A 10,458-nucleotide genomic window follows, 5' to 3' on the forward strand; every position below is an offset into this window, starting at 1 on the left:
GCAGTCATAATAAAATTTTAAAATGCTAAGGATCCGGCCCCACAGGCCCCAAAGCTTTCACAGAGCTCATCTTAGACACAGAGATGCCTGCTCACCTCTTAGGTCTCAGGAAGTGTGGCCAGAACTACCCTCCCTTCCTTCTCATGGCAGGGCTCCTGAAGAGGGTGTCCAAAAGTGTGTAGGTGAGGTGGGGAAGGTCTTACCTGGGACTCGTCTTGCAGACCCCAGAGCACGGTGGTGGAGTCCGGCCGCCGGCCTGGGCCCTGTCCTGGAGGGGATTCATGAGTAGGAGGCAGGCTCTCAAGCAGCAGTGTCCAAGCCCAGGGCTAACGGTGGGTGTAATTCAGAGGAGACTGCAGGACCGAGGGCCTGGGGGTGGCGTCACTCCAACTGGGCCCAGGATCACTCACACCCCCGTGCCTTTTACTCTGAGGCTGACTTTTGCCTCTGCTTCCCCAAGGCAAACTTACCTGGATATATACAGTCCCACCCTCCTCCCGTCTCAGGGTTGCCCAGCACACAGAGAAGGAACAAGCTCTTCCCATGTGTGGGCCTCCATGCTGGGAAACTGGGCTTCCACAGACCCTGGAGGGCCAGGCTGAACTGGGCCGAGATTTGTTTGGAGAGCCTAGACCACTCCTGATCCTTTCAGCTCCCATGCTCAGCCTTGACCTCTAGGGATCAAAGACTCAGGGCAGAATCTCAGTCAGCCCCTGCTTGGCCCTGAGCAGACCTGAGGTCCACATGAGAAAGCAGGCAGCCACCGCCGTGGGGCTGTGAATCAGAGCCATAGACAGGTTCCCAGCCCCCTTCACCAGGCAGGCAGCCCTGGAGAGGAGTCCAGTGGCCCTACTCTGTCCCTGCTTCTCCACACTGGGACCCCGAGCCCAGCTTAGCAGGTCTTGAATGACACCAACAGAGACAAGATGGGAGCCTAGAGGTAAAAACAGGGCTTCATCTGGGCCATGGCCTACGCAGGGACAGCGTCTGAGTATTCTTGGGATAATAACCACAGTCATTGCTCACATTTATTGAGCAGGTCCCTATGCGACTACTATGCCAAGGTCGTTTTACAGCATTATCTCATTTAATCTTCACAATAACCCAACAAGATAGGAACTGTCACTATCCCCATTTTTCACATGAGAAGACTGAGGTTCAGAGAGGTTAAGTAACTGGCCCAAAGTCACAGAGCCTGTGCCACTCTGCCCCCCATGAGCGTGTGGTTTCCAGGTTATACCTGGCTCTGCTCTCTAGCAGCAGTGTGACCTTGAGCAAATCCATTTGCCTCTCTGAGCCTATCTACCTCGTCTATAAAATAGGTCTGGTAGTCTTCGCCTACCTCGTTGGGGGCTATGGGACTTTGACAAAATGGGGAATGTGAAAGCGGTTGGTAAGCACCAAGGCACTGGACATGCATTGTGGTCAGTGCAACCCAACCCAGATTCCAGTGTTTTCCAGGTGGGGAGTCCTGAGTGGAGTGGGCAAAGAAGCCACTCCCATCGAATGGGAGCTGTCCCTGGGTCACTGCTTCACTTTGTCCCCCACAGCAGCTTGAGTTCCGGAGATCGCGGCAGCTTGCTTCACTGCCCCTCGCTCAGATCAGGGAGGTAAGGACACCACACCTTGGGGACCCCCCTGCTGCACATGGGGGCCCAGGAGGGCCTGACTGGCAACGTGGCAGCACCTACTGCCCCTGCCTGAGGGGCCAGAGGAGGCGCTGTCCGGCCGCAGCAGTGCAGGAGCTAGAGATTCTGCAGGCCAGTTGAGCAGATGCCGGGGATGCTATCAGGATGAGATGGGCCAGGCCTAGGGCGCATGCTTTGCAGTGTTGGAATCTCCCCTCGGGCTAGGGGTTAAAGTCAGAGCCCTAAAGATGTGAGCCAAGGTGCAGCCTCCAGGGTGGAAATCCAGGGGTGTGGTGGACCGTGGCTAGCTCTCCCCAGCCCAGGCCTGAGAGCCAGGGGTCTGAGCTCCTTTATCAGCCCCAGGAAGTTCTCAGGCAGTTGGGGCTGATCAGTGATGGGACCCTGGCTCACAGCATGAATGCCAGGGGCCCAGGGCCAGCTGGGTTCTGCCCTATCTGACAGTGAGGAGGGAGCAATCCAGGGCAGCCCCACCCCACCCCAAGTATGGGCACACCTAGCTCTGAAGGAAGACATCCAGTTCTACCTCCAACCCTGGATTTTCTTCTCCAACGGCAAGATTGGTTTTAGCCTTACAGTCTTTCATCTTTACCACAGGGGAGAGAAACCTACAGAATAGTATCCATTTCACCAAGGAAGAAACAGACCAGAGCCAGGGATCTCTGACAGAGCCCTGGGTAAGGCATTGTCCTTTCCTGGTAGCCCCCTCTCCAACCCCTACTCTGGCTCTCTGTGATTGCGTGTGGTCGTGGCTAACATCCATCAGTTAGCCAGACCTGTTCCCTGGTCCACCACCTGACTACTTGCCCCAAATAGGGCAAAGGTGCGAGGGTGTCCTGGAAGACGGGAAAGTGGGTATTTGTTCTGAAGGCCCCCCCAGATTACTGGTCTTCCTTCATAATTATGCCACATCCAGTCCAGGCCTCGCTGACAGTGGAGCGTGATCCCCGTGGCTTTCTTATGACTTGAAATGCAGAGCGTGGCCACCTAGGGAAAGAACTAGGACAGTCAGAGTTGTTGAGCCACCGAACCTGCTGCTTCTGAGTAGTGAGCTTCCCGTCCCTGAGCAGACGCTGCCATCCCTGAGACCTTCCCCTCCATCTTCCTGCTCCTCCGGGCACAGTCCCTCCCGGCTCTTCCCCACATCCGCGCCTTTGCTGGTTTCTGGGTTTCCTTACCCAGAATGTCCCATCAGATCTCCCCGTTTCCAAGAGGTCTTATTTCACTGACCACCTCCTGTGTGCTCGGGCTTGTGCTGGCTGGTGCTGTGGAGGAGACAGAGGGAGGTAAGCGCTTGTGACACAAGAGTGAGACAAGAGTCGTAGTAACAGCTCATGTTCATCGAGCACGAGCACGTGCTACGCACTGGGTGTTGCCCTAAACGTGTGCCTCATCTCATTTATTCCTCACAGCAAATATGAGATAAGCACTTTTCTTTATGCCTGTTTTCCAGATGAGGCAACTGAGGCTCTGAGAAGTTAAATAATTTGCCTAAGGGCACAGGATGGGTCATGGCACCGGGATTCGACCTCGAAGTCAATGACTCAGCACTCGAACATCTGCTGCAGTCAAAATCAGTGGTGGAGTCAGTGCTCTGGTCTCTGGGGCTGAGGGAGGGGCCTGGTGCTCTAAGAGCCAGGTGGGCCTGGGGCTGTTAGGAGCAGGAAACCTGTGAATGCCATTCAGTCTTTGGAGAGCTTGGCTGCTGTTAACCTGAATGTCACAGCCCTTGACACAGAGCCTGGAACCAAATGGATTATGAGTTCAATAAATGTTTGTTGAATGAATGAATGAGCCCCATTTGCAGAGGGGATCCATTGTGCATTCATTCAATCAGCTTTTATTGCAGACTTCCTACATACCAGATCTCATTTTGCTTGTCACACACATACACACAACGCTCTGTGAGGGTCTGGTCTGGTGTGGCTGGGGGTTGGGCAATGTCAAAACGGAAGGGTGTGGGATTTCAGTGCTGAGAAGCCCACAGGCCTTGGGTCCAGCCTGTGATCCCTAAGAAAGGAACCTGAAGCTTGAGGCAGGAGACCAGCTTAGTGAGGAGACAGCTCTGGAACATGTCCTTGTGGGGGCAGGGGTCCTCAGCCTGATGCCACTTTAATGGGGCGGGCACATTGCAGTGCCCCAATGTCTGAGAATAAGACACTGTCTCCATTTTACAGGCAAGGGACAGATGATCTAGTCTACAGAAGTAGTCCGATGAAACCAAAGGGCAGAAAGAGGGGCAAACTATTCAGAGGCCCCAGCACCATCCCCCACCTTTAGAGACAAAGCGAGGCTCTGTCAAGAGAAGGAAAAAAGGGCAGGGGAGGAAGCTGGGAATTCAAGGCAGGCCCAACCTTCCACCTCTGCCCCTCCTGAGTTGCCTTTCTCTGTCCCAGCCCCTCCCTCCCCCCACCTACCTCCCATCCTCCAGCTGTGGCTTGTATAAGAAAACTGACATTTATCAACCACCTAGTACATGCTGGGCACTGTGCTGCATCTCTTAACTAACACTAAATGGCAGATTTAGTTGTGCCTGGCACATAATAGGTTGCTCAATAATTATTTATTAAATAAACGGATGAACCACGATCCTTATTTTACAGGTGAGGGAGCTGATGAACAAATAAGGAATTTGTTCAAAGTTGTACAGTAGGAAATTGGTGGAGCTGGGGATTTACCATTGCTGTTATTACTTACACTATATAAGAGCTACTATTTATGGAATGCCTATTATTTGCTGCATTGGTCGCTTTACATAAATTATCTTACCTACTTTACAGGAACCCTGCACGTAACTGAGACTCTTGCCGTTTTACAAATGAGAAAACCGAGACCCAGAGAGGTGTAGTATCCTTCCCAAAACAGCCAGCTCCTAAATGCAGAAATAGGATCTGGATCTAGACTTCCCCATGCTTCCCACACTCCTAGCTTCAGGGTACCAGGAACCCCCGCAAGTAGAGATGTTGCCAGAGCATGGATTTCCCTCGGCACAACTAACCAGTGCTCACCAGGGCTCAGGCCCTCAGGAACGAGACTCCTAGAACCTGCCCTTGGTTCCCTGTGGGTCTGGGGCATGGACTAGGGATCAGCAGAAAACAGCCCCAGGTTCAAATTGTCCTCTTCCCCTTCTCATGTCTCCGGCAGAGCCAGGAAGACTAGGCTGTCCTCAGCCCAAGAAATTTCCAGCCCTTTTCTGGTCTGGGCTGAGCTGGCATTAGTTAGGGGTCGGAATATCTAGGAAAGGATGCTGGAAGGAGGAGGATTTGAAATGGAATCCATTTGCAATGGAGTAGCACTTGGACACTTGGAAGTGGGAATGAAGGACATCTGGGGTAGGTGTAACCTTACCAAGATGGCTGGGGCGGCCATTCGGGGGACAGCAGAGAAAAGCCTTGCCGAAGCAGAGGGTGCGTGTTGGTGGTGCAGGATGGGAAAGATGAGAGCACCTGCAGCGAGGGACTTGAGGGTCCCACAGCCTCTTCAGAGCCACTCCATTTTCTTGACCGTGGGAGGAGGAATCAAGGTTTCCTGTCTAGTGTGAGGCCGGGAGGGAGAAGGGAGCTCGGTAATGCGTTATCCAGAAGAGAGTATCGTGATAGAGACCCACTGTAATGAATAGGTAGGAACATCACATGATTAGCACAATGGTAAGTAAAATACATATGCTAACTCCCCAAAGTATCTCACAACTAGATTAAACACCCCTCCTGCAAGGCATTCTCACTGAACCTTTCTTTCCTCCATGGGGCAGGGGGTGGGGGTGGGGTGGGGGGATGCTGGGACCTCACTGGCCCCATTAGAGGTGAGCTAGCCAAGATCCTGATGAGAGCTGACTCTGCCCACCTTCCTGCCCTGAACCCTGACTACAGAAGTTTGCGTAGCCACCATCACCACCCAGCTCTCCCACTTTCCTGTCCCCAGCCATGTCAGCCAAGGAGACCGAGGCGGGTAACCTCAGGCCCATGCTGTCCCCACCCAGGCACTGTACCTGATCATATCTGACTCCCTGCCAGGAAGGCTCAAGCTCACACACCTGCCTGCGGCTCTCAGTTCCCTGTTCAGGCTGCTCCCTCCCTGATCCCTGCAGAGGGTGGAAGCTTCCCCCTGTGGACAACGATCCACGCGGCAGCACCAGCAGGGTGCCCTTCCCTTCCCACCGCTGCTGCTGCCATCTTAGAAGCACCGCAGACACCAGCTCACCTGCCCTTCACTCTACCTGACCCAGCCTCCACCCCCAAGAAGGTAAGACAGGGCAGGGGTCTCTACAAGGCACAGCCTGTGGAGGACTTGTGGAAAGAGGCCTGGGGGCCCTGATTTTTGTGTGGTTTCCTTGTGGCCAGTGGTAGGACTTTTCCAGGGGATCTTGGTAGGGGTGGAGAATTTTCCCTGAGCCAAGTAGTAGACTGTGAGAGGCTTCCCAGAGGAGGTAGTGATGGTTACGTCCACTTTGGAGAGGTGGGGAAGGAAAAGAGTTCACTGGTGACCCCGGAGTGCAGGGAGAGGGGCAGAACCCTGGCACTATCTCTCCCCTTTGACCCCAAGACTGACCACTCCCTGGTAGGACAGTGTTGGGGGGTGGCACATTTGCCCCAGGGACCCAGGGCAAGTGTGGGGAGTTAAATCCATAAAACCAACAAGAGAGGGTGAGTCCCAGGAGTGATGAGCCCAGTGTTGGAGTGAGGATGGCTGGGGGCAGCCTGTGCCCCCAAGGGGGTGGGCAGGAAGTCCCTGGCAGAGGAGCCAGGAGCATGAGGCAGGAGACCAGCCTGACAAGGCCCAGGGCACTCAGCCTACCACCCCTTTCATGGGCGGGGCACACTTTAGTGTCCCTGGTGCCTGAGAATGGGGTGCCACTCTCTCAGGATGGATTTCACTCCAGGCCTGATAAAGGTAAGAGGAGAGGCCATTCAGGGTGGGCCCCAGACATGGAGTCCAGTCTTGCCCACTCAGCATGTGGGTCTCCCACAGGGTCCTGCATCTCTCAAAGGAAGGTCGAATCCAGGCCCTTCCCTCTGGCTTCCTCATAGAAGGGTTCTTTGTGCTCAGGCCAGAGACTGGGAGCTTGTCCAGGAAGCTGCAGGTGGTCCTCCTGCCCAGTGTGGGGGGGGCGTTTTGAGAACTTCTCTAGCCCAGTGGCATCCCTCTCAGGCCACGCTGACCCTACTCACCCTCCAGTTCCCTGGGTGTTTCCCTTTGTTGCGTCCAGAGGTTGCAAAGTGGTGGCCTGCACACTTGTTTGCTTCCCACACATAGTTTTGTTTCAAAGAGGAGGTTACGTAAAAACAGATTTCAGGTTTCTTGGGAAAAGAATCCCCTCAATTTTGTTCTAAAAACTTGTCTTAAAAGAAAACTAGTAGGGAATTCCCTGTTGGTCCACTGGTTAGGACTCCACGCTTCCACCTGGGGCCCAGGTGCTATACTCGGTCAGGGAACTAAGGTTCCACAAGCCACGCAGCGTGGCCAAAAAAAAAAAAAAGAAAAGGAAAGAAAAAAAAATCAGTAGATCTGACAATGCTGGGCTGGTAGTCCACACGGAAACAATCAGCAGTGGTCCTCATGCATCTACAGTGCCTCCTGCAGGCAGGCTGATTCCTCAGCCTGCCCCCAGTTCATCTTTCTCTGTGCCATTGCCTTCCTTCTGCCCCTGCATGTCTTAAACATACACCTTCCTTCCACCCTCATTACTAAACTGAGATTGATTTTCCACACACAGCTTCTCCTCCAGTGGATCACAAGCCCCTTGAGGGCAGGAACAATCGCTGTGCTTCCAGGAGCTGGCACAGGGTTGGCACACAGTAGGTTCTCAGTGAATGTACGTTGAATGAACATGCCTCTCGCTCAGACCCTCAATAGCCCTCCTTTGCCCTCAGGACTTAAACCCCTCTCCAGATCCACAGTGGGGGCCAAGAGTCCCAAAGTCTTCCCAGAAGGAGGGGATGTCATTCTGGGTCTTGGGGGAGCGAAGGGGCAAGAAGGGCACTTTGCCTAACCCTGCTCCTCCTTAAGGCGCTGACCTCTTCTGGAAGTGCGGAAGCATCCACTCAGTTTTGTTTTGCTTTGTTTTTTTAATCTAGAGGCATCATTGCAAGACCGAGGGATGAACTCATACTTTTTAATAAAGGAATCTTCAAATAGCCCTTGTAGCTATTCCATCAATCCACTGGAGCACCAGCCACAGAGACAACTCATTCACTAGGTAATTGCCATCGTTCAAGTGTTGGATGGGACACTGTGAGATGTCACTTAAGTGAATTTTTGCTTAATCAAGTGCCTTTTCCCCATAAGGCTTGTACATTCTGAAAGCCCAGAGGATATCACTGAGGGATGGACTTGGCTAGCCCTGCTTACCAGGTCTCCTTATCCCTCTCCTAAGTAAGACCCCACTGGGATGTGGCTGTGGGAGGGCCTGGGGTCAGATCTCTCTCCTGGAGGCCCAGCAGAGCACACGTAGCTCCAGGTTATCATTACGTGCTCCCCCACCCCCATCTGGTTGCCAGGAGGCTCCAGGTTTGTAACGAGAGCCCCCTTCATTATGGAAAAGGGAGCTCAATGTCCTAGGACACCTTCCTCTCCTCCCCCACCCCTACTCCTCCTGATCCTCCTCGATTCACAGGTGCAAGGCAAGCACTGTCCAGTTATCCTTCACGAGGAAGCTGACGCTTCTCTCCTTTTTTAAGATGTGAGCTCTGGGCTGCAGACAAAGCGATAGAAAACGGCTGCGTTGAGTGAATCACTCTTTCACCCCATTGCCCCTGTGATCAGTGGCATTCCTGGGATAGTTGGGTGAGAGAAAGGCTCAGGTGCTGGACAGGCTGAGTCTACATTAAGAATTAGGGCTGAGGGAGAGGCCAAGGATAGGATCAGTCAGGGCAAGGGAGGGGCTCCCTGTGTGAGCAGGGTCAGGGCTCAGTCTGCTCTCCCTGACTCAGCTCCCTGATCTCTAGTGTAAACCGTGCCTCATATACAAAATGTGAAACAACTTGTCACTCTCCTGCCTTAAAACCTCCTATGAAAGAAAGAAAAGAGAAAAAAATGTCAGTGGTTCCTCGTGGCCTTTAGGATCACAAAGCAGGACATTTAAGGGACTTCCCTGGTGGTTCAGTGGTTAAGACTCCGTGCTTCCACTGCAGGGGGCACTGGTTCGATCCCTGGTTAGGGAACTAAGATCCCACATGCCACATGGCCAGATGACAACAAGAACAAACAAACAAATAAACAAAGCAGAACATTTAAGACCCTCTTAGCTTGGTGTCTGCTGGTCCCTGCCTTCCTTGCCATTCCCATCCACATACCTTTCGTTCAAGGCAGATGAGCTGCTCGAAGTCCCTGAAGTGCCTGCTTCCCTCTTGCCTCTGTGTTCTCAAGGCCATTTGCTTTCGTGGGACTGACCCTGCTTCCCCCTCTGTAGGGCCTAGAAGCTCCAGCTGTAGAACTGAACAAAGTTGGGTTTGATCCCTGCTTTATCACCTGCTGGCTGTGGGACTTGGGGCACATAGCTTAGCCTCATTCAAGCGCAGAGGCAGCCGTGCATGAGCCAGGGTGAGGCTTTCAGGGTGTGTCTCCAGACAGGTTTTAACGCACATGACTCATTTTAATCATTCGTTATTCCCCTGTTGTGTTTATGTCTGATTAACACTTGGCATCCCAGTCCTACCCCTTCCTAGTGGCCTTGCTAGACTGCTGTGGCTACAGCTGAAGCTGTGTGTGACTGCTGCATTCCAGAAGTTAGAGGCACTCTGACAAGGCTGGGATGGCAGATTTGGAGGCTATCTATGGCTGCTTTGGGCTGTTTGAGGCCAGCAAGCCTGGGTGTGGAAAGGCAGCAGCAGTTCAGGGTTGAGTCTTCCGACTCATGGGTGTGAGGAGGCAATAGCACGATCCCTGCTCCCTGGCCCGGCTACGGCAGCAAGGTCCCGAACCCAGTGCTTCCAGTGATTCCTCCCCTACATCCCATATTCTTTTTGCTGCCGTAACCAGGTGCCACGAACTTAGAGGCTTAAAACAACACAAATCTGTTCTCTTAAAGCTGGAGGTCAGAAGTCCAAAATCAATCTCACTGGACTAACATCAAGGTCGGCAGGCCTGGGTCCCACCTGGAGGCTCTAGAGGAGAATCCATTTCCTTACCTTTTCCAGTTTCTAGAGGATGCTTGCATTCCTTGCGTCAGGGCTCCTTCCTCCATTTTCAAGTCAGCTCTTGCTTCTGTCATCCAATTTCTTTCTTTTTCTTTCTTTGTTTTCTGGCTCTGCCCTCCCACCTCCCTCTTATGTAACCTCCCTCGTGGGTTATATTGGGCCCACCTGGATAATCCAGGATAATCTCCCCATCTCAAGATTCCTTTTTTTTTTTTAAGTGAAGTATAGCTGGGAATTCCCTGGCGGTCCAGTGGTTAGGACTCCGAGCTTCCACTGCAGGGGGCAAGAGTTTGATCCCTGGTCAGGGAACTAAGATCCCACAAGCCACGTGGCAAGGCCAAAAATAAATAAGAGAAGTATAGTTAATTTATAATATTGTGTTAGTTTCAGGTGTATGGCAAAGTGATTCAGGTGTTTTTTTTTTCAGATTGTATTCCATTACAGGTTATTACAAGATGTTCAATATAATTCCCTGTGCTATACAGTAAATCTTTGTTGCTTATCTATTTCATGTATAGTTGTTTGCATCTGTTAATCTCATACTCTTAATTTGTCCCTCCCTCCCTCCCTCTCCCCTTTGGTAACCATAAGTTTGTTTTCTATGTCTGTGAGTCTGTTTCTGTTTTGTATATAGGTTCATTTGTATTACTGATATTTTTAGATTCCACATATAAGTG

At 52.4% G+C, this 10,458-nt stretch overlaps 1 protein-coding gene and 1 long non-coding RNA gene across 2 annotated transcripts in view; one reads left to right on the forward strand and one right to left on the reverse strand.

The window, feature by feature from the left end:
• The window catches only part of INSYN1 (inhibitory synaptic factor 1), a 12,265-nt gene extending 11,485 nt beyond the window's left edge, over nt 1-780 (forward strand). The window contains exon 4 of the mRNA XM_024761723.1: nt 679-780. Within this exon, the coding sequence (XP_024617491.1) occupies nt 679-780 (102 nt within the window). The remainder of the gene's footprint in view (nt 1-678) is intronic.
• Nucleotides 781-829: 49 nt separating this feature from the next.
• Nucleotides 830-9,040, reverse strand: LOC112410958 (uncharacterized). The gene is made up of 4 exons (XR_003005539.1): nt 8,939-9,040; nt 4,995-5,252; nt 2,825-2,911; nt 830-2,633 (listed from the first exon to the last, which is right to left on the reverse strand). It is a non-coding gene; the product is annotated as an uncharacterized LOC112410958 (long non-coding RNA).
• Between the last annotated feature and the right edge of the window lie 1,418 nt (nt 9,041-10,458).

Source organism: Neophocaena asiaeorientalis, unplaced genomic scaffold (assembly GCF_003031525.2).
Source record: "Neophocaena asiaeorientalis asiaeorientalis breed wild unplaced genomic scaffold, Neophocaena_asiaeorientalis_V1.1 scaffold54, whole genome shotgun sequence".
Taxonomy (NCBI): domain Eukaryota; kingdom Metazoa; phylum Chordata; class Mammalia; order Artiodactyla; family Phocoenidae; genus Neophocaena; species Neophocaena asiaeorientalis.